The 24328-nt window shown below is 44.2% G+C and overlaps 1 protein-coding gene across 1 annotated transcript; it reads left to right on the top strand.

The window, feature by feature from the left end:
- Positions 1 to 1211: 1211 nt before the first annotated feature.
- Positions 1212 to 23234, top strand: YWHAB (tyrosine 3-monooxygenase/tryptophan 5-monooxygenase activation protein beta). The gene is made up of 6 exons (XM_025263419.3): positions 1212 to 1349; positions 16110 to 16412; positions 18586 to 18709; positions 19828 to 19991; positions 20902 to 20997; positions 21287 to 23234. Exons 2-6 carry the CDS (start codon positions 16113 to 16115, stop codon positions 21341 to 21343), a joined length of 741 nt encoding a protein of 246 aa, XP_025119204.1. The 5' UTR covers positions 1212 to 1349; positions 16110 to 16112; the 3' UTR covers positions 21344 to 23234.
- Positions 23235 to 24328: the final 1094 nt, after the last annotated feature.

Below are 24328 nucleotides of genomic sequence, written 5' to 3'. Positions count from 1 at the left end.
AGAGACACCAATTAAAACGGGGATTTTCAACAATCACTTTGGCAGTTGATGGGAGCGGGTCTGAAGGAAGGATGATGCATTAGAAGTTGATCATAACCTAAGTAAAAGTAAAGGAGAAATGACAAGGACTATTTACTTTGTTCTGTCTCCTACCAGCCTGTAAACTCCAAGACAGCAGGGCCCCTTCTGCCTTGCTCTTGCTTTGTTTCCAACATCAAACATAAAGCCTGCTTAATAAGTATTTGCTGAAAGAATGAATGACGGGGGTGGGGTGGGGTGGGGTGGGGGGAGTAGAGGTGAAGCATTTTGAAGAACCGCCTTGGGAAGAGCTTAATGTTGATAAAGGGTGAGAGCAGTCACGGGGAGTAGGGCGCAGAGAAGGCCTGGCTCCTTTCGTTAAACTTCCTTTAAGGTCTTGAGTAGAAGGTATTCGGGAATCCCTGATAGCTCAGTTGGTAAAGAATCTGCCTGCAATACAGGAGACCCTGGTTCAATTCCTGGAGAAGGGAAAGGCTACCCACTCCAGTATTCTGGCCTGGAGAATTCCATGGGCTGTATGGCCTATGGGGTCGCAAAGAGTCGGACACCACTGAGCGACCATCCGCAGTCTGATTCCCGGTTTCCTCAGTCCACAAAATGACGCACCTTGAAGGACAGAAGGGAGGACTAAAGCAAAACTCTATGGATGAGCAATTGCAGTCCTTCCTTAAATCTAGTATTTCCAGAGCACGCAGCAATAGGGGGCTGACTTGCACCTCCGACCCCGTGACGACTCCTTTTGGGGAGGGGTGGGAACCAACGACCTCGGACACTGGGCCTGGCCCCGGCGACCTCCAAGCCTAAGCCTCAGGCCCGCCCAGCCCCAAGCCTCGCCCCGTCCCCCCAGTTTCCACACAGCCCCTTTCTAGAGCTCTCTCAGCCCCGCCTGCACTCCGCCCACCTCCTTCTTCCGCTCCCCGCCCCCATTTCCGTCCCCCCCACGCCCGCCTCCTCTGCGCTCCCGGGCCAGACCCCCGCCCCACCCCGCCCTGGCCGCGGCACCCCTGCCCTCCGCTCTCCTCCCTCCTCCTTCGGGCGGCGCCCCTCTCGGGCGGCCGCGGCGACCCCGTGCCCCGCTCGCCCAATGAAGAGGCGGCGCAGGGGCGGGGCTCGAGCCGGAGCGGAAGTGGTGACCGGAGCGGAAGTGGAGCCGCCGCAGCCGCCGATTCCGGAGCCGGGGTAGCTGCCGCCGCCGCCGCCTCTGCAGCCGCCGCCGCCGCCGCCGCCGGAGGAGTGGGATTGGGGAGGAAGAGGTCGCTGCGCCCGGAGCTCCCCTCGCAAGGTTCTCTGCCCCCTGCAGTCCTCCCACGGTGAGTGCGGCGCGGGCTCCGCCCGAGGCCCCCAGGGGCCCGAGCCCACAGCTCCCCCATCACTGGCAGCGGCGGCGGCGGCGAGGGCGACCTCCCGGGTGGGCTCCGGGGGCGGCGGCGCGCGGCCTTCTCGGCCTCGCGAGGCCGCCCGCAGCGCGGGCTCGGCCTCACCGCGGCCCCTCCCTGTTTCCGGGGCCGGGCCCGTCGTTCTGGGAGAGGCCCGGGCCGCCCTCGCCGCCCGCGGCCCTGCCCGGCGGGCGGGATGCGGCCCCCCATACCAGGCGGGAAGGGACGAGGAGCCGTGGACTCCCTACTCTTCCTCACGACCCACCTTCGATCCCCGCGCGACCTCTCCCTGCACCTTGAGCGGCCAGATCCTACCCTTTCAGCTCGGTCACCCTCGTTCCTCGCTTTCCGGTTTTCAAAAATGAAAATGTAACCAAATGCAGGCGAGCTCTCAGGCCCAATTCCTCTGTTCGTTACCCGCCCGGGATGGGTAACAGGTTTAACCTTGGGCGAGAGCAAAGGGAAAACCCCCCTCCCATTTTGCAGTAAAGCCATTTCATCATCGTTCGCTGGTTTGGGAGCCGAGATTCCCTAGGAGGCACAGGGTTAAGATTTGTATCAAGAAAATGCATTTGTTGGAACTGGTTACTGAGTCAGGCCGGATCCCAGGAAAAAAATAAAATAATGTCTGAGGCTCAGAATCGGAATATTTTCTCAACGGCATTTACCGTCATTTAATGCCAGAGTCATTGTGTCCTCGCCCCAAATTCCCCATACTGTGTGTTAACACGGCTTTAGGGCTGAAATTTGCCTGGTGGCCTCCCAGGTGGTGGCGAAGGGGTGGGAGTGATTAAGACCCTTTTCTGCACAAAATGAGTGCATCTTTGTCTATTGCAAATGGAGAACTCTGCGTGTAATGGGGTTTTCAAAGGTGGCAGTATTGGTAAGACAGTTTGCCAACCTTTCTGTAAAAATTTTTGTCTCTTGTCCTTGCCATCACTGCTTTTCCCTTTAATAAGGCTAGATCGCATCAGGTTCTGATTTTACTTGCCCTGTGTGGGAGACAGGATTTGGCAAGATGCTATTATGAACATAGAACATCAGGCGGCCACAGGAGCCAAAACAGAAAGATGAAGCACTTGGAAGAATATGAAAAATTGTCTGCATTTCTCACTCTATCTCAATTGTTCATATGAAACCAGACACAGCTTACAGAACTCGACACATGGGTACTCTGCTTTTTGCCTTTTCATGTTAGATATTTATTAATATGTGTTCTTGATTCTTGGTCATTTCCTTCTTGACTGCTTCCAGGGCACTCCATTTCTTATTTAGGAATGTGTCAGTTGCCTGATCCCTCATTTTTTTAGGATCTGTGTCCTTAGCACATATGGTGAGCATGAAACCTGTCATTGTGCTGGACCCAAGTTAGAATTTTACAGGTGATCTTCATGGTGGAAGGCTAATCCAGTAGCAACTGCTGAACTGTTTCCCTATTACCTCCTTTCAGTGAGATAAGAAACCCTTCACCTGTCTTACAGATGAAATCCTTCAGAGAAAGGAGATGATTTGGCCAAGACCACACACCTGGTTTCCAAGTTGAATATCCTCATTCATCAGTAGCAAATATTTATGGCCTGTCTGTCCCAGGAGTATGGCTCCTACCCTATAATCTTCTGTACATTTCCCATCAGGCAGTGCTTGTGTTAGGTTGGAGCCATTTTAGAATCAGAGCTCTATAGATCGGGGAGGCAGCCTCCAGAGAGCCAGGCTGAGCACATTCCCATAATGCTAGTTCTTGAGGCAGAGTCTCCAGAGATTTGGGCCACTGCAAAAAGTATATTTTACCCATTTGGCTGGGGGTGTGGAAGCAGAAAGAGCACTGGACTCGGAGTCAGATAAATTCGATTCCACCCTTCCTTGCAGCATTTTCTAGTTGTGTGATCTTCAGTGTTCTGCTTAATCTCTGCTTCCTGGTTTCTCCATCTCCAGGCTTGTCAAGAGACCTTTTTACAAACTGTAAACTGTTAAATATCAGCTTTTGTGTTTTAATCACAGAGTTCACTGTTAAGGCTTTTCCCCCCTTGGTTGCATTCTGATGAGACCCAATGCTACTTCGTATACATGTTGCTTTCCAAAAAAAAAAAATTGGTAAGGTATTATGGAACTGGATTTGTGGAGCATCTTTAGTCTTTCTGAGTCAATTTTCTCATTGGTCAGTGCAAATGGTAATAGTCTTTGATGTATTATTGTGACAAACTCAGTAATTAAAATAAGGGTGTGAAATATACCTGATGTTTAATAAATGTTATTTGATTATATTTGTGAGTATACATATATATAGATAAGACACATGCATATGTGCTATAGCGCATTGGCACAAAGAGTGTCCATCCAGTGTTTATTCATTAACTGATGAGGTAGTGTCAAGCTGTAATAATAATAATAATAGCTGTTATTTATATGTGCCAAGCTTTGTTCTGAGCAGTCTACACATATTAACTAAGTCTTCATAACAATCTATGACAAGTAAGTACTGCTAGCCCCATTTTAGTTGAGGAAACGGAGGCACAGAGAAGTTAAATAATTTTGCTGGAGGCATACACACACGCAGCACTGGGTAAGTGCCAGAGCCAGGAATCAAACCCAGGCAGTCTGACTCTAATGATAGATTTCTACTTATGGTAGAAAGAGCACATGTATATCTTTCATGTGAACACCATGTAGTAGTTAACTTTTCTTTACATGTATCTTATTCAAGTAAATGTGTTTGGACAAGAATTTTAGCTACTTTTGGAAATATAGTTTATTGTAGGGGGGAGAGGGGGAGTATATTTATTGTGGAATGCAGGAAAGATACTGCTGGTGTACTTTAGGAAGGAAGCTTCTGAAAAATCCAGTTTTTCTAGTATTTGCTTCATACTGGGGGAAAAATTCATCAATCATTTTATGGCACACTGATTTATCCAATCCTAGGTGGTTCTAATAGAATTTGGTCAGGACCAAATATCTATTAATATATATCCATAAGTAGAGAAAGAATTCTAAATTAGAACATCCTTTTGTGCTGCCTGCTCCTTCAGTGGCATCAAACTAAGACGTTTTCCTTTAAATGAGGGTACCTTAGAGAATGAACTAAAATTTACTTGTAAAGGGAATTTAAGTTCCTAGGTTCCTATGTTTTTCTAGGGAGAGGTGACAGTTCTCACTAGCTAGGAGGCAAGAAATTGGTTGTATAATAGCAGCTTTTAAGTTTTAGAACCATCTTGGTCTCCCCACGAATAGATTCTAGTCTTCTGTCTGTGTCATGATGGACAGACTGACAGAGCTAGATTCTGAGGGAATTTTTCTAAAGAGTCTCCTTAGGGGGACAAATGGACAAAAGTGCTTTCTGTTTTGTCACGTGTGTGCTGGAGGTCAACCATTCTTCTGCTTTCTCTGCTAAAAGGTATTCTAACATAAGCATAATTATGTGTTTCTGTTACAACGAGATGAAATTGATTGATGGCCTCAAGATGAAGGCATTTCTAGCAGACTGTAGGTTAGTAAGGTGACTTTTTGTATAATCTGGCCAGCCCTCTGTTATGTAAGTTTTTTCCTGTACTGGTTAGTTTATTTTATTGTTTTCCCTGAGAGACCCAACAATAAAAGTTATTTCTGAATGGCCTTGACCTGGGCAGAGATTGGAGGAGACAATAAAGTCGAAGTGAGTCCTTGCCATTTGTTACTGTTTGCCCGCAAACCTCACCTTAAAGCCTGATGAGCTTTTGGCATATGCTGTTTGAACTGCTAGTTTGATTTTGATTTTTAAAGCTACATGAATTAAGGCCAGTTCTCAAACCTCACTGATAACTTTGTGTGGTTCGTTGAAAAAGTGTTCTTTCTCTCATTTCCTTCAGTAGTCATTCAGAATCATAATTGATCTTTAGGAGATGGTGCTACACAGAGGAAGGAGCATGTGCCAAGTACACCTGTGGGACCCTGGACAGGTTACTGGGATGGTGACGCCTACCCCTTAGGATACTTAAGATGAAAGGAGGTGATACAACCCCCCGTTTTGCACATTGAGACAGACCGTAGACGAGGGATATTTTGTTATTATTTACTAATAAGCTGCTATGGCTTTTTGTATAGCTAATCGTTTGGACTTCTGAAGAGAGGAGTCAAAGGGCTTTTGGAACTCAGTTTGAACCTATAAATAGAACAAGGGGTACCTGAGAAATGATTGGTCAGAAAGTGTACTGTGGTCTCCAGGTTGGAGCTGAGATGGCTCTTTTCAGAGAGCACTCTTAAGACAGCATATAAATGTACTCTGTTTTATAGGCCATATGTGGTCTGCTCACCTCTCTCCACATGGGAAATAGCAGCCTTGTTCATTTCTTTGAAAAACTGCATCAGTTGGTCAGATGGTTTCACATGCATCGTGCCAGGCATCGTGCCACGTGTTGGGCGCCGAGATGGAAATCTGGATTCCCATCTTACGCTCACAGTCCAGTGTGGGAGCCAACAAAGACATTTCTCTCGATTCTGATAAATGCGATCTTAGAAGTAGGCATGGGAAAGTTAACATGTACCTTCCTCTTAAAAGTCTTGAAGAAAGCCATATGGATTGAAAAGAAATGAGGTGTGGAAGTAAGTGTCCCTTCACTGGCTGACCATTTATTAACTTCTGTGTGGAATATACTGTTGCTGCCATTTTAGTGCTTATGGAGACTCTGCTAAATGTTTTGCATCGTGAACTAATTTACCCCTTACAAGAACCCTTTAAGGTAGATTTGCTTATTTTATGCATGAGAAAACAGACTTCACAGAGGTCAGGTAACTTATGGAGTTGGAACTAGTAAATTGGACTGTGTTGTTCTATAGTGTTGGTGGACCCAAGGCTTTTGAACCCTATTCACATGGTTGACCAGTTGGTTATCTTTCTGAATCAGAATTAGCACATTAAAAAAATTTTATTCTATCTTACTGATCACTTCAAGCCAAGAGATCAGTTTATTGTCCTGTCTGCTATTGATTCACGTTGTATGACCTTGGTATAACACCTTGATTGTTTTAAGTTTGATTCTGGCTAATTGGACATAATTAGCAGTGATATTCAACAACTGATACGAAAGAAGGAACAAATTTTGAAATAAAAGTGATGTTTCTCTCCACAGTTCAGTGTTGGCTGGATATCAGAGCTATTGCCTTTGTATTTTAGACATGCTGTGTTTAATTTTCTAACAAAGAGCCTGTAAGCGTGTGAATGGAATTAAATTTGTTACAGGACTCAGAATTTTGTGTGTAGAATGGCACACAGACCTGTTTTTAGAGCGGGTGTTTTTCAGTGAGTAGTTAAAATTCTTTAAGAGCCAGGAGTACTTCATTTTTTTCTGGGTAACACCCACCAAACACCTGGGCCCACTGGCGCTCTCAGTCCCTCCCACAGTCGCCTGGCATCTGTTTCTCCTTCAGCAGAGTGACTCCAGAACTGTGACTTTGACTTGATGGTGCTGTGGATGCTGTGTCTGGGATGGTACATCAGTGAATGCTATTCAGAATTCACTGTCAGTTCCTTACCCCATGGAACCTTCTGGCATAGATTTTTAGGGTGCTCCTGTCAGTTTCCTCTCTCCAAATTTCTCCTGTCGGGTCCAACTCTTCATGACCCCATGGACTGCAGCACACACTCAGATTCGTGTCCTTTGAGTCAGTGATGCTGGGATCTCCAGATTCCACTTTTTCTCATTTCCTCTCTACTTTGGCTTGTGATTTCTTTTGCATCTAGAAACAAATGCATTTTATTCGTACATCTGTGTTTCTGGTCTCTGCCTAGAGCCCCCCTTTTCTCTCAGAACCCCCTCCAACCCATAAAACCAGGACGGACCCAGCCTCTTTAAAACTAAACCTCCTCCCTTTCTACCTGGTTGCTTTCTAAAGGAGATGCTTGTGTGCTCCCTTCTCATGTTCTACCCTGGGAGCTTCAGCTCTGAGGGGAGGACCACACTATACTGAACTCCAAAAAAGAGTTCTTGGAAATACTAGTAGTTTTTTCTTTTTTTATTTGCAGTTATTGCAACACATACTAAATTATGTACATTATGTTTTTGTGAAGTAACTTCAGAATAAGAGTATAGGCCTGTTTATGAGCCTTCACTTTGGCCAGCACTGTCTAGGCATTTTTATGTACATGATCTTTTTTGATAGCTTTTAATGTTCCCTTTTAACATGTGAGGAAACTGAGATTCAGAGACATTAATTTTAAAATTACCTGATTTCTCTTTAGAAGCCCAGATGTGTTGTGTGCAGGGCTTTCCTAGAAATAGATCCCATTCACTTGGGTTTCATGCTGGAACTTCGGTAATCCTGTGAAGTGAAAGTCGTTCAGTCACGCCCTACTCTCCAGGCCAGAATACTGGAGTGGGTAGCCTTTCTCTTCTCCAGGGGATCTTTCCAACCCACGGATCGAACCCAGGTCTCCCACATTGCAGGCGGATTCTTTACCAGCTGAGTCATCAGGGAAGCCCTTGGTAAGCCTGACACCTAATAATGGAATCCTCATTTTAAATTTCTAGCAAATTGCTAAACTCAAAACCTCAGAATTTTAGAATTGGGCATTTTCTTTTCCTTGAAAACAAAACATAGCTGAAAGCTAATACTTCTAAAACCCACATTCCATAAGGTCCTTTGCAGTGCTTTTTTTTTTTTTTAATATTAGCAATGAGTAGTCATTTTTATTTTTTTTCCTTTCTTATTCTTGGATGTCTCCTTCTGGCCACTGGAAAATGACTTCTCAGGATTCTGACCCAGGCTTTTAAAAAAATAAAAGGTCCCTTAGGCAAAGAATCCAGATAGAAGGGCTAGGTTGATTCATTTATACTTTTGTTTCAGCATTTACTGTCTATTTAGGTTTTCATTTATTTGAGGGAAATCCTGTTGTTTCATGGGCACCTTTTAGAATTATTCTTCATAATATTCTTTAGGGGACATTTTACAAAATGGAAGACTATTGTAAACTCACCCCCCTATTATACCTCTTTAACAAATCTATGACATGAAATCCCTTCTTTTGATGGCCATGTAATCTTGCACCAACTGTGTCTTTTTAGCCATTCCCCTGTTGGCTACTTAAGACAGTTTCCCCTTCTTCACTAAGCAGTTGCTGGTTTAATCAGCCAGTGCTCCCCAGTCCTCTAAAGTGCAGCCTGCAGTGGCTGAGAAGAGATGGGGAAACCTGTGCTTGAGACCTCTGCTCTGACATGTGTCAGAGGCTTCCTCTGTCCACTCTGGTGTCTTGACTCTGCTTTAGTGCCAGGCAGGCCTGATGAGACTGTGGTCTTTTAAGGCTTTTTAGGAGCAAATAAATGCTCTCTTGCTAGTGTTTTCTTTGGTGGGTCCTTGATTCAAAAGTCTCACCCGGGGAATGGTAGGTCCTGATATATAAACCATGACTACTAGCACCTGGGATTCCCTGGTGGCTCAGATGGTAAAGCATCTGCTTGCAATGCGGGAGACCCGGGTTTGATCCTTGGGTCGGGAAGATCCTCTGGAGCAAGAAATGGCAACCCACTCCAGTACTCCTGCCTGGAAAATTCCATGGATGGAGGAGCCTGGTGGGCTACAGTCCACGGGGTCGCAAAGAGTCAGACAGGACTGAGCAACTTCACTTCACTTTCGCTGGCACCTCCTAAGGAAATTAGGAACTAATGAATGAAAGTGTTACAGTTAACGAGTGTGTCCCATTTTTCAGGACATTGAAGGGTGGAGTCTTATCTAGGAATGTGAACATTTTAACATACTCTCTTCCTGTACGAGATTAATCTAGACTTGTTTTTCCTTCTCATGGCTCCTTTATTTTTCTTTTTTTAAATTCCAGGCTCACATTTGTGGGCCAACAACGATGTATCGATACTATTAGAGGAATCACACTACTTCCAATTTGTTTTGCCCTGTGTACTTTTTTTTAAAAGATTTCCACATTTATTTAATTCCTTGTCTGTCTTTTTCACGGGCATAGCTGTTCCGCGCTGAGGAAGCTGCTGTTAGGGCAACAGTTCAGAAATTGGAAGACTGAGTTTGACTGAGCTGACAAGGCCATGTACGTTTCATTCAAAGATGGGCATGATAAGGGACAGAAATGGTATGGACCTAGCAGAAGCAGAAGATATTAAGAAGAGGTGGTAAGAATACACAGAAGAACTGTACAAAAAAGATCTTAATGACCAAGATAACCACGATGGTGTGATCACTCACCTAGAATCAGACATCCTGGAATGCAAAGTCAAATGCGCCTTAGGAAGCATTACCACGGACAAAGTTAGTGGAGGTGATGGAATTCTAGTTGAGCTGTTCCAAATCCTAAAAAATAATGCTGTGAAAAGTGCTGCACTCAATATGCCGTCAAATTTGGAAAACTCAGCAGTGGCCACAGGACTGGAAAAGGTCAGTTTTCATTCCAATCCCAAAGAAAGGCAATGCCAAAGAATGCTCAAACTACCACACAGTTGCACACACCTCACACGCCAGCAGAGTTTTGCTCAAATTTCTCCAAGCCAGGCTTCAACAGTACATGAACTGAGAACTTCCAGATATTCACGCTGGATTTAGAAAAGACAGGGGAACCAGAGATCAAATTGCTAACATCCGTTGGATCATAGAAAAAACAAGAGAGTTCCAGAAAAACATCTATTTCTGCTTTATTGACTATGCCAAAGCCTTTGACTGTGTGGATCATAGCAAACTGTAAAATTCTTCAAGAAATGGGAATACTAGACCACCTGACCTGTGTCCTGAGAAATCTGCATGCCGGTCAAGAAGCAACAGTTAGAACTGGACATGGATCAATGGACTGGTTCCAAGTTGAGAAAGGAGTCCATCCAGGCTATATATTGTCACCCTGCTTATATAACTTATTTGCAGAGTATATCATGTGAAACGCTGGGCTGGATGAAACACAAGCTGGAATCAAGATTGCTGGGAGAAATATCAGTAACCTCAGATATGTGGATGACACCACCCTTAAGGCAGAAAGCGAAGAGAAACTAAAGAGTCTCTTGATGAAAGTGAGAAAGGAGAGTGAAAAATCTGGCTTAAAACTCAAATTCTAAGATCATGGCATCCGGTCCCATCACTTCATGGCAAATAGATGGGGAAACAATGAAAACAGTAACAGACTTTATTTTCTTGGGCTCCAAAATCACTGCAGATGGTGACTGCAGCTGTGAAGTTAAAAGATGCTTGCTCCTTGGAAGAAAAGCCATGACCAACTTAGATAGCATATTTAAAAGCAGAGACATTACTTTGCCGACAAAGGTCCATCTAGGCAAAGTTATGTTTTTTCCAGTAGTCATGTATGGATGTGAGAATTGGACCATAAAGAAAGCTGAGCACTGAAGAATTGATGCTTTTGAACTTTGGTGTTGGAGAAGATTCTTGAGAGTCCCTTGGACGGCAAGGAGATCAAACCTAGTCGATCCTAAAGGAAATCAGTCCTGTATATTCATTGGAAAGACTGATGCTGAAGCTCCGGTAGTTTGGCCACCTGTTGTGAAGAACAAACTTACTGGAAAAGACCCTGATGCTGGGAAAGATTGAAGGCAGGAGAAGGGGATGACAGAGAAGGAAATGGTTGGATGGCATCACTGATTCGATGGACATGAGTTTGAGCAAGCTCCAGGAGTTGGTGATGGACAGGGAAGCCTGGCGTGCTGCAGTCCATGGGGTCTCAGAGTCGGACACGACTGAGAGACTGAATTGAACTGACAAGGCTGTGTGGCAGCCCCTGCTCTCACACAGGACTCTCTTCACACCACATACAAGTAGCCTCCCAGTAATGACTTGCTTAAAAAATTCACTGATACTTGAGTATTAGTTTTGTACTTGGCAGAGTTTTAGGCGTTAGATGAGAAAGAAATGTGAAGCTTTCCTTCGGAAGACACACATGTGACACACTGTACATGGCCACCACTCATCCCCTGGACCGTAGAATATATAGAACGGAGGCTAGAGAAGCTTGGACTATGTAAGAGACTACGGTGTATTTGAATTCATAGTCTGGGTAGATCAGTGGGGACTAGGGTAGTCAGGGAAGGCTTTGTAGCCCTACATGGATGGAGAGAGTTTGCCTCAGCAGGAAGTAATTTCAGACATGTTTAAGCCTGACATTTAAGGGTATTTGGTGATGTCCAGCCTGCGAGAAAGGTACATGTTGGAGAACAGTGGATGAAAAACAGGTACAGAGGATCCAAGTTATGAAGGACTTTGCAAGCCAGGTAAGAATTTCAGCTGGATGGAGTAGCCAGAAGAGAGTCATCAGAAGTTCTTGAGATGTTGTTCAGAGTTTTTAAGAGTCGGGGCATGACTGAGGGGGATTTTGGAGTCAGAAGCACGTGGAGTGAGGTACAGATGTAATATAGATCTAATGTGCTTGGGAAGAATAGGTGCTTTGAATTACTTGAGAAGAGACAGAACTCGACCAGATTTGCCATTTTGGGATCTGTTCGTTCATTCAGTGAAAATTTGTTCACGCTGCTTCTCCGCAAGGTGCTGCGGGGGATGTGTCCTAAAGGGGTTTGTAGTGTGGGAGGGGACTTAAGGGATGTAGACAAATAATTTTAGTACTGAAGAAACGTGATAAGACATTAAAGAGAAGTGTGGATGAAATGCTTTGTGAGACTGTTTTCAGCTTAGAGCAGTGCTGTCCAATAGACATAGAATGTGAGTCCCATGTAGTTTAAAATTATCTGGTAGCTACCTGTAAAATGTGAGGGGGAAAGATGAAATTAACTTCAGTAATTTTAAAAAATTAACTCCATATATCCAAAACAGTACAATTTTAACATGTGGCCTGGGCAGTCTTATTAGACAGCTTAGGTTAAGCAGCTTAAGAAATGTTTCATGGAGGAGGTGTCATTTGAGCCATGCTCTGAAGAATTTTAAATGCAGAATAAATGGGAAAGGCTATTCCAGGTAGAGGGAGTGCTGGATGAGCAAAGACCAAAACGCCTGTGGAAGAAAACCATTTTGACAGAAGCACCTACTGTGTAGAAGGCCTATTTGGGCAAAAGTCTAGGAAGATAGCTTGGAAAGCCTACACTGACAAGGGAGGCAGTCTGACTTTACTGGCAATAGTTGGGAACTTTAAAGAATTTTGAGCAGAGTGACTTGATCAGAGCTTTAAAATGGGTCTGATAGCAGATATGAAGGGGGTTAAAAAAAATGGAAGACTGAAGGCAGTGGAACTAGGGAAAGATGATGGATATAGGAGGTTTATTAGGATGTACAAATAGGAGCAATTTCATTTCTCCCTTGTCTGCTGCCTTCCTCCAAACTGCTGGGTGTTGTGTAACCTGTTTCCTGTTGAAATTGGTCTAGCTGCTTCACAATCCTTGTTATATAAGCACAAGTTATGTAAGCAGTAGGCATCAGACATTTAGCTATGGATTTTGTTTGTTGTAAGTTGGGGGCGGGGGTTGTAGGTAAGAAATTTTTAAATAGATGGATACATTTTTTAAGGCATGCATTCAATTTTACCATATCATAATGGTTCTCTATCTCTAAGAGCTCTTGCAGGGATCCCAAAGAAGCCTGAAATAGTCGACTCCAAACCAGAAAGGCCACATTTTATTTTGAGAAATAGGACGTGTACATTTGGGAGGTCTCAGGGAGTAGTCAGGATTCTTTGGAGAGGTATGGTTGAACTTTTAATGTTTGGGAAGAGAAGAAGTGGGGGGTGAGGGGACCTTAATTGAGAAGCCTAGTAGGCCGAAGAGTTTCACAGTATCCTTTAGCAGTGCTAATTGTATTTTTCTATTACTCTTTTGTAATAACTCCATGGGATGGCTTCACTTTGAATTGGCCTTGGCCAGGACTGTTATTAATTGGAATTGTTCCTGGGTAGAGTTGCACAGGTGCTGTTTATATACTAAGTAACTTCAAACTGAATTAGTCTACAGACTGGAAAATTTCTAAAAAGTTTATTAAAAGTTGGCTTCCTTTGCCTCTTACCTTTAGGGAACATCAAGTAGGGTTGTCTAATGGTGAAGATAGTATCCTGGTCAGAAAGATACCATGATCAAGAAAGCTATATGGAGAAAGTATGTAATTTTAAGAAGATGACTAGTGTACCTGTGATGCACGTGTATCAGAGTAGACTAAGTTGTGTTATCGTAGCAAACAGCCCCAGTGTCTAAATGGCCTCAGCCAACAAGGGTTCATTTCCTTTTCACCCTGCGTGTGCGCTGCGGGCCTGCAGGAGTCTCTGCACTACTCGGTCACTCAGGCGGTAGAGACTGTTCTGTGACAGCACCGTCTAGGTGACATGGCTGCTGTAAGAGAAGAGAGCCTTGCGTGGCTTTTTGCAGTTTCAGCACCTGGAAGTAGCATCATTTATCCTTACTGAACAGAATGAACTATATGACCCCTCCTAAGTGCAGAGGGGTTGCTGGGAGATGTAGGTGAGCAGATGGATTATTATCTCTGCTGTAGGCTCATTCTAGTGATGTGGGTGAAGATGTCAGACAGGTCAAGGTGAGACTTGCCTTAGAGTGTAAGATTCGAGTCAGCAAGCCTTACAAAGGACACAACTCTTAATATGATTTTGATAAAAAGAGGTGGGAAGAAAACTCACAATTCTGAACTGGAGTACCAGCTCTCTCTAAATTGTCTAGATTTAGGGTGTATCTTAAAATTTTCCTTCATTTAATAAGACATTTTCATGTGGTAGAATCTTGCCTGTAGAATTTTTCTCTTGAAAATACAAAATGGCTGTGAAGGCAAAACCAGAGTCTTGTGATGTGATGGATAAAGTAATGAGAGCATTTGTTTAAAAAATACTGGTATTCCCACTACTGTTATAAAATACTATAAGTAGTATTTTATTTTTTTTCCACCTCAAGATATTAGTGTATTTTAACACTGTGGCATAGGTGAATACAATTGAAATTTAAACCAGCAGTACATAAAACTATCTCTTATTGGTTAATATTTTTTTTAGCTACATGTTATCCAAAAATTATTGCATTATATTAATGGTGGCTATTTTTGCCTTTTTTTTTTTTTTTGGCCTTGCCTTGAGGCTTGCGGGATCTTAGTTCCCCAAGCAGGGATCAAATCCACGCCCTTGGCAATGAGAGAGCAGAGGCCTAACCACTGGGCCCCCAGGGAATTCCCGTAATGGTGATTAGTGTAATTGGGAATTGACTGAGGTGAGGTGAATCATTTTAAGAGGTATTCACTGGTTGCTGTATAGAGGGTTTGAGAAAATGAAAAGCTGAAATCACCAAGATTTTTGTCTGTTTCAGGAAAAATTTTAAACAAACTCAATTACGGTTCACAGCTCGTTGCTGTGCGTCTTGGTGAATACACCCAGGTCTCTCACAGTCTATACCGTGTACAGAGTCAGTGCCTGGTATTTGTATATAATGCTCTCGACCAGGGGTCCCTGACCTCCAGGCCGTGGACTGGGGCCTCCTGTCAGATCAGCAGTGGCGTCAGGTTAGAAATAGAGTGCACGATAACCGTGATGTGCTTGGATCATCTTGAAACCATCCCACCCCCACCCCCGGCTGGTGGGGAAATTGTCTTCCGCGAAATCAGTTCCCGGTGCCAGAAAGGTTGGGGACCGCTGCCCTGGGCGTTCCACGGTGCCTTCACACAGGCGAGGCCACTTGCGCCTCACAGCGGCCCCCAGAGAATTGGCAGTGTTCTTCCTCTCCAGTTAGCAAACGGAAGTTCTCAGAAGCTGAGTGATTTGACCAAGGTTGTGTTTCTGTAAGTAGCTGAGCTGGTGCAAGGTTGAGCCAAATCTGCTCTCGTGGACAGTGTGTCCTTGGACCAAAGTTAGCACTTTGCAGAAGATGGGCTAAAAATGGCTCGTATGTTTAAGGTACCTACCACTTGATGGGCACTGCCAAATATAACAGTGAAAGTCCTATCTTTTGCTTTAAGGTTGATGAAACAATCATCGCATGGTGTTTTTCCCTGTAGTATGGGGAAAAACAGATTTGGTGAAAACCAGATATTCCAGATATTTCTTGAAAGAAGAAAAGGCTGTGTGTTTAACATAAGCTTCTAAAGAATTGAGCCATCTCTGGCATTGAGGAGGCAGATTAGGAAAGTGGAGGAAAACAGCTTAAGAGACAGATGTGCGTTTGAGTTCTGGCTCTCTGCTCTCTCCTGGCTGTGCTGCCCTGGACGTAGCAGTTGGCGCCTCTGAACCTCCACTTCTTCACCTCGTGGAGGGGGAAGGGAGTATTGGAAACAAATCTACCTGTAGGACTGCTGTGAAGGTTAAATGGCTAAAAAGTAAAAACACCTTTTTAGCAAAGTTCCCTGAGAAGGCAATGGCACCCCACTCCAGTACTCTTGCCTGGAAAATCCCATGGACGGAGGAGCCTGGTAGGCTGCAGTCCATGGGGTCGCTAAGAGTCGGACACGACTGAGCAACTTCACTTTCACTTTTCACTTTCATGCATTGGAGAAGGAAATGGCAACCCACTCCAGTGTTCTTGCCTGGAGAATCCCAGGGACGGGGGAGCCCAGTGGGCTGCCATCTATGGTGTCACACAGAGTCAGACATGACTGACGTGACTTAGCAGCAGCGAAGTTCCTAACCCGGTGGGTGCTCCTGCTCAGTATTACCGGAGACATTTGGAAATAGACATTTCCCATTTAGCTGTGTTTCCTCCCAGATGGGTTGGAAGGAGATTGGCACATATGCGCCTCCTGGGCCTTAAAGCCTGATGTTCACTTTCTCTCTCCTTCTCGTTTTAGGGAATGACCATGGATAAAAGTGAGCTGGTACAGAAAGCCAAGCTCGCTGAGCAGGCCGAGCGCTACGATGACATGGCTGCGGCCATGAAGGCGGTCACGGAGCAGGGGCACGAGCTCTCCAACGAGGAGAGAAACCTGCTGTCCGTTGCCTACAAGAATGTGGTCGGCGCCCGCCGTTCGTCCTGGCGTGTCATCTCCAGCATCGAACAGAAAACTGAGAGGAACGAGAAGAAGCAGCAGATGGGCAAAGAGTACCGCGAGAAGATCGAGGCTGAGCTGCAGGACATCTGCAATGACGTGCTGGTAAGAGGCCAGTGTTCCTATTCCAAAGAACACCTCCTAATAGTATTCATTTCATGAACAAATGCCAGCTCTCAAACAGCTCTTGAGAGAAAGGTGTCTGAATGTACTGGGAGCTGCAAACCATTTGCGACTAAGTTTTAAGCGCACGATGTGATTTTTTTTTTTTCCCCCTCAGCTCCTAACCTGATCAGAGGTTGCTCGTCACTTGTGAGATATTTTCCTCTCTCTTCCAAAGAACTCTGGAAAACGGGAACGTTTGCTCAACATCCCTCCATCTTTTCTTTAGAAATTGAGGGCAGAGAGGCAGCATTTTCGATAGGTGCAAGCACCTATCGAAATTGAGGGCAGAGAGGCTGTTCTCTGTGTTAGTCTGACGGCGGTGTCCTCTCCAGGAGGGGAGAGGGGAGCCAAAAGCTGACCTATCTCTCAGCTGCTCCCTGGTCCCTGCACAATGGTAATTTTGTAAGTTAGCCCTGTCCATCAGTTTGGGCCTTCGTTCCAAAGGCAAATCACAGGTGGTATGGGGATTTTCCCTTGCCGTGGTTCATATGAACCTGAGTTGGACCACTGATTCCTCGCTGCTTTCCCTTGAGCCATCACCTGGGGGTGGGTGGGAGGGCCTGTCTTTCCTTCACGTCCTGAGCCCACTGGGAACTTTCTTTTTCTTCCAGGTGAAATCAGGTAAAAATGAGTGGTGAGGGCTGCTTTGAAGGGAAAAGGGATTCACACTTGTGGATCTACCTGCTCCCCTGCTGGCTACCTTTCCGAGTTACTGCCCTTGACACCTTTCTTTTGAAAATCAGTACAGAGCTTGTTAGCCATCAGGCAGGACTCCTCATGCGTAACCCATAAGGAGTCGCACCCTATCTGTCTGCACAGATTGTTAAAACGACTACCCCCTGCCCCCCGCATCCTCTCACTTTGATTGATTCGGTCCCCCTTACTGCTAAGCTTTTGCATCAAGCTGCTGTTTAATTTTTTTTTTTTGTTAGACTCGTGGTGTAAGAGTGGCTAAATTTGTTGCCTGTTGGTCATTTGGGGGTTTGTTAATGGTGCGCTAATTCCCGAATGTTAGGTACATCTGGTACTCAGATGAAGTATGGCATGCACTCCCAAGGCAAGAAAGTTCCCTAATTCCTGAACGGTAGACCAGCTTTTACGAGCATCTGAAAGAATGTGAAGAAAAGCATGGTACTTACTGCCTCTTAACCAGTTTTTCAGGATGCCACATTCTAAAACAACTCTTCGAAAATATTGCTCTGTATACGAAGCGTGGACTCCTTCACAACTGCTTTTGTTGTAAGCATAAATGTTTAAAGGAATTTATTATTAATAATAGTCTTAGCTACTTTTGGAGTGCTTACTAGTGCCAGGCGGCGTCTTAAGCACTCTGTGAACATTGGCTCATTTATCCTCGTAACTGCACTAGGAGATGGCTGTTGGGCTTCCCTTGTGTAGCTGAGGAGACAGGATCAGGGCGATCAGGTCCTTTGTCCAGGGTCATACAGATGGTGAGCAGCGGAGGAGGGATTTTTACCCAGGTCTGAGCGATTCTAAAGTTAGTTCTTGGAATTTCTCCCTACTATCACCCTTTTTTTTCTGAAGTGGAAAGATTTTTTTTTCTTTAATTACAGAATTAATACGATTTTTTTTTTTAAAGCACAAGGCAGAAGAGTATAAATAAGAAAATTAAAAAATCACTTCTAAAATACTATTACCTAGAGAACCATTGTTAACATCTTGATAAATATCCTTCTAGATTTTTCCCTTAGGTATTTATATGCATGTGCATATATCTGTTTTAATATTAAAATAGGATTCACTTGGTATTTATTATCCGTTTTTGTTTTTACCCACTCAGACTTCTTTTGGAGAGCCTTTCCACATAATCAGTGTGGTTCTGCATCATCATTTTTAATGCCTGTGTAGCATGCCATTGTATGGCTGTACTTTAACCCTTTACTGGACCGTCAAAGTGGATTTTAACGGATACTGGCATCTGTTATGACCTGGGCTAAAAACTGTTTAAAAACTTTGGATGAAAATCATGTATTTTGCAATCACCACCCCCCCCAATTATTTAGAAGTGGTAGTATCTCAAATCTCAAACATAGTTTTAACATCTTGTAAGTAATATTTCCAGATTCTTAACAGAATGTGGATCATTTTTTAGGAGCTGTTGGATAAATACCTTATTCCCAATGCTACACAACCAGAAAGTAAGGTGTTCTACTTGAAAATGAAAGGCGATTATTTTAGATATCTTTCTGAGGTGGCTTCTGGAGACAATAAACAAAGTAAGTAACTTTTTTTCCTTTTCTTTCTGTCTTCTCTTTTTTTTGAGGAATTGGACCAGTAGTAGAGACCGTCTTCATAATAATTTTGAGTTTTTGCTTGGTCTGTAGTCAGAATTTAAAGACCACAGCATTGTGCTGACCAGTGACAAACAGGGTCATACGTGCTGTGTGTGTGTACTCAGTTGCTCTGTCATGTCTGACTCTTTGTGACGCCATGGACTGTAGCCTGCCAGGCTCCTCTGTCCATGGGATTTTTCAGGCAAGAATACTGGAGTGGGTTGCCATTTCCTCCTCCAGGGGATCTTCCTGACCTAGGGATCGAACGTGGGTCTCTTGTGTCTCCTGCATTAATTAGCAGGGAGGTTCTTACTACTAGTGGGAAGTGTAGTTCTTTACTACACCTGGGAAGCTCCTGAACAGGGTCATGGGGTTGACAGATACATCTAAGGGACAAGTATGGGGGTATTAAAAGTCTGGTGCAGTAGTGCATTGAAAAAGATCTTTATTTTAAGGATTTTTTGGTAGCTGTCTTAGGTGTGAAACTTTAAAATGTTTGATAGAGTAAAACTGCCATGGTGAAGAGAGATGCGTTTCTTTTGTCATATACGTGTGTTAGTGTAAGGGTGGTTGTGGCTCCGCTTTGTTAAGTGCCTCCTGTGCGTGTCCTTTATTTCTCACACGACTCGAGGAATGTAGGTGGGAGTCTTCTGTCCTTTTTTTCTGTTAAGGACACCAGGACTCACAGAGGTTTCCACTCAGTCCCAACCACACAATTAAGAGTTCGGAATTCATTCCAGTTTTGCGTCTTGACTCTGAAGTCCACAGTCTTTCCATTAGAGCACATTGCTTTCCGTGTTCCATCTTGTTCAGGGTTATTCCTGTATTTCCTAACTGCTTTTGTAGACTTTGTCATCATTGTCTTTGTTTTCCCTCAAAGCATTTCATACAGTACTCAGATTAGAGTACATGTTTAACAGATGATTATTAATCGGATAGTAGAGACATTTGATAGCACATTTGCTCCAGCCGAGTTTGGCAAAATAATTTGGTAGTGGATCCAGCGTACAATACAACCTTACGTAAGACCCACCCTTTCATGTTTTTTCTCTTTCTTATAGCCACTGTGTCGAACTCCCAGCAGGCTTACCAAGAAGCATTTGAAATTAGCAAGAAAGAAATGCAGCCTACACACCCCATTCGACTGGGGCTGGCACTTAATTTCTCCGTCTTTTATTATGAGATTCTAAACTCGCCTGAAAAGGCTTGCAGCCTGGCAAAAACGGTGAGAAAGACCTTCTGGGGTTTCTGAGAGTAAAAATGCTCATGTCTAGAACCTTGTTTTAAAATTACCCGAACGTAACTCATTGTTTTGGACTTATTTGTGAAGATTTTTCTGGGGGTAGGAGAAACCCATCTGTATTGACTCCATGTTTTATGGAGTCAGTACAGATCTGTTACTTCTTGACGACTTCTCAGAGCCTATGCTGATTGGCATTTGAGTTCGGTTTCTCTTTCGGGGTGAGGTTGTAGACAGTCCAGGGAGGAGGCAGCTTGTTGCTCTCATCACGCTCTGGGCTGTAGACCTCGGCTCCTCAGTGTCGTCTTTGTACTGAGGCTGGAGGTTATGGCAGGAGGTGTAGAGAAGGAAGTCAGATCTTGTTTCTTTGTGTCCTGAATTACGTCTTGTCTTCTTTGGGTAGAAAACTGCCTTTTCTACGTGTTTTTGTCATCTTTCAATATGCACAGTCCTTGAACATTTTTTTAATTGGTAAAAACTGTGTGAAATAAATGCCCAGAGTTCCATCACTTAATTGAAGTTCGGATTTAGTGATGTGAACTTCTAGTCTCCATTTATCTCCTGTATCTAAACCTTTTGTTTTTCTGCTTAATGAAAAAGGGGGAGGGATTACTAGAAATGTCTTTGGTAATTCAAATATCATGTGAATTCCTTTAGGATGAGTAATACTTGTTGACTTGATAGGTAAAGTTCTTAGCTAGGAATTTTCGTCATGGTTGGTTGATGCTTTAGAAGCCAGTATCACATGTTTACTGACAGGATTAGCAAGCAAGGTAACAATAACCTAGGTTCCCCGAGAATACTGTACAGGAAGAAAAATGGTAGCAGGAAGAAAACGGGGCTAAACTAGTTCCAAGGAACCTGTGACATCTTAGCTAAAGGCTCTTTGTTTCAGGCGTTTGATGAGGCGATTGCTGAATTGGACACACTGAATGAAGAGTCTTACAAAGACAGCACCCTGATTATGCAGCTGCTTAGGGACAATCTCACTGTAAGTACTGCCCATTCCGTGACTGCTTCCGGCGGGTGGGGCTTATGGCTTGTTCCTGTTCCTCTGCCTCCTAGCCTGAGACTCAGGACAGGATTTGTGCCCTGTACGTGTAATTAATTTTTTTAATTGATTATAAGCACCTGCTGAAATTTTGACCTTTGCCATCACTGTCTGCAGTCATATGAGAAGAATTATAAGCAGTTGAGATGAGGTGATACAGAGTGGGCCACCTTCCCGCGGAACATTCTAAGAGCCCTACTTTGTTTATAGCTCTGTTTTTCTCTTGCAGCTGTGGACGTCGGAAAACCAGGGAGACGAAGGAGATGCTGGGGAGGGAGAGAACTAATATCTACCGTGCTTTGTGATCTCTTGAGTGGCACTCTGTACCCTCCACATATATCCCTTTGTGCGATAAAAAAAAAGAAACGTACGTCGACTTTCAATTTTTCACAGCCTCAGCCTAGCAAAAATGGTCCATGGGATGAACAGCTGGTATTTGTATCTAAAATTCAGATTGGTCACATAAATGCCACGGCATTCTGAAGTTTTGATTTTGATTAACATTGACAGGATTACTGTGTGTTTCATTTAAAAAAAACAAAAAAAACAAAAACTGAACACTGTGATTATGGGGTTTTGTAATTTAGCAGAACTCTTACTGGTAGAAAAAAAAAAATAGACCTGAATTATGTGTAACTTTTTGGAAAGTTAAATTTGATTCAAAACAGTTGTCCCTGGAATACAGTTCCATTGTAAAGTTGTACAGAAAGTTATAGATTCTGTTGTGACACTGGGACTTGGAGTGGGTCACCTCTCATTTGGCATTCGAGTTTTACAGTAATTTCTAGTGATTCTGCCCATTCTGATCAGGGCTTTTAGACACTTGGTATGTTGGGGCTTGTTGCCACTGAAAAGCTCATGACCATAGACGGCCACAGTGTCTTCCTCCAAGGAAACTCGAAGCCAGAAATGAACATTCTTGGTGGCAGGTAACTGGGTTATGACAGCATGCAAAGGTCCACTGCTCACAGACCGCCTGTGACTCCAGCCCCTTCCCCTAGAGCAGCGTGTTAGTGATTGGCAGCTTGTGCTTAGGAAGTGGGATCTGTTTTCCCTGTAACCATGAGCTCAAGATGGAAAAAAAAAAAAGCCGTGTATCTTATGAATGGCCTTATCTGTTTCCTGGGTAATACCTTTAAGAATAATGCTCTGCAGAGATTGTCTTTCACTTGAGGAGTAAGTACTCAGTGTTTGGGTTCTTCCTAGCTCGGGGCTTTAAAATTTTGAAATCTAAACATTCTCTCCCACAGTCCTTTTTGACTGTTGACTTTAGTCTTCTCTAAATTTCTGTCCTTCTGCTTCCTTACATTTTTTTCTTTGTGCATTCTCTCTCTCTATGCCTTTTGTTCATGGTTTAGTACTAGATGGGCAGGGACAGGGGGTCCACAAGGGGGTGAGGGATGTTGGCGAGCACTTTGGTGAGCCAGTGTTGCTTCAGAGAGTTGAAAAGAGCTTCCCACATTTCAGCTCTGTCTTCCTCCAGTTCTCAGCACGGTGGTTGCTCTTCAGTCACACCAAGATCTGACTCCAAAAAGTATTTTTAAATATCCATGGTTTCTCTTTATATTGCAGCCAACCCTGATAATGCTTGTTAGCACCTGTCACCAGCTCTCCCAAGGGTACCCATCCCATCAAGTTCACAGACAAATGTCAGGGAAGTTGCATGAACACTGCGATGGGGAGAGTCAGGAATAGCCCGGCCTACCAGTCTCAGTCTCCACCTTCCTCCCCGAACATTCCACGTAGCTGTAGTGTCCCATCTGTTTGTCCATCTGCTGAAATAAGAAATATTCATGCACTGATTTCAAAAAACCAAAAGGAAAAAAAGAAAAAAAAAAAACCTCTCTCCTTTCTAGCTGAACAAAAATGTGCAGTTAATACTTGCCGCTTGAAAATGCAGTAGTGAATGTGGAACGAGCCTGTCTGTATATCTGGTAGCTCTCTCTCGCTTTGTTTTTCCTCACCAGTATTCTGCCTCACGTTTGCTTCTGTGATGGTTATATTGCCTAGCAAGCACACCCGTGGTTGTGAAAATAGTATAGCAAAAAAGAAAAAACCCCGGTTACTGATGTACTAGATTTGTGTATGTCTTTTAAACAGTTCTAGTTTCCACCTTACACGGAATAATCAGGAAAAGTGTAAAAACTCAAAAGTGAAATAAAAAATTTTATCAGTTAGTTGGCTGATGCACTGTTATGTGGCGTCACCTGTATCACCACCAGAACTAGCTAACTTCTGAGCGCACTGATTTGGGGCTCTGCTCTTCAAAAGGAGGCAGCAGCTTCATTTCATCCTTTTGAGCCAGATAGCCCAGTTGGTAAAGAATCTGCCTGCAATGCTGGAGACCCCGGTTCAATTCCTGGGTCAGGAAGATCTGCCGGAGAAGGGATAGGCTACCCACTCCAGTGTTCTTGGGGTTCCCTGGTGGCTCAGCTGGTAAAGAATCCACCTGCAATGCGGGAGACCTGGGTTCGATCCCTGGGTTGGGAAGATCCCCTGGAGAAGGGAAAGGCTACCCACTCCAGTATTGTGGCCTGAGAATTCCACAGACTGTATAGTCCATGGGGTTGCAAAGAGTTGGACACGAGTGAGCGACTCTCACTTTTCACTCTTTAAAAGGAGGCAGCAGCTTCATTTCATCCTTTCGAGCCAGAAGTTGTGTTGGGAAGAAATTGCCTTGAATGAACACAGAGCCTGTCCACCTTCCACAACAAACCATCAAGGTGTTAGATCCTCATCTGTGGCTTCAATGATTTGGTGATACGGATTAGTATTACTTGGCATCCTACTCATACACCACCACCACTTAACTTGTTTTAAAACCCTGAGATGTAACCAAACGAGATGGTAGCAGAAGTCCTAGTCACCTCCAAGGTTGTACAGGCTCTGTTATCTGCCCTAACATTATCTAAGAGAGCCTGCAGCATTGAATTTCCTCATGGGTTTGCCCCAGTCTCAGAACATGCACATTGGGAATTCCCTGGCAGTCCAGTGGTTAGGACTGGGCGTTTTCACTCACTGCACCTAGGTCTGTTTCCTGATTAGGAAACTAACATCCTGCAAGCCCTGGGCATGCAGCCAAAAAGATGAAAACATCCACATTCCCACAAGGATAGAGGAGGGGGTCAAGACAGGAAGATAATTTAAGCCCAAGTTAGAACTGGTTGATGCTTGGTAGTGTAGGTGGGGCAGCCAAGACGCACTCCTGCCCCTGGTTCTCAGGCTGTTCCACTTGTCACACCTAACCAAAGGTCAGTGGGAACCCACCTGT

The sequence above is a fragment of the Bubalus bubalis genome, chromosome 14, assembly GCF_019923935.1.
Source record: "Bubalus bubalis isolate 160015118507 breed Murrah chromosome 14, NDDB_SH_1, whole genome shotgun sequence".
NCBI classification, from domain to species: Eukaryota; Metazoa; Chordata; class Mammalia; order Artiodactyla; family Bovidae; genus Bubalus; species Bubalus bubalis.
This window is presented reverse-complemented; position numbering and strand designations above follow the sequence as displayed.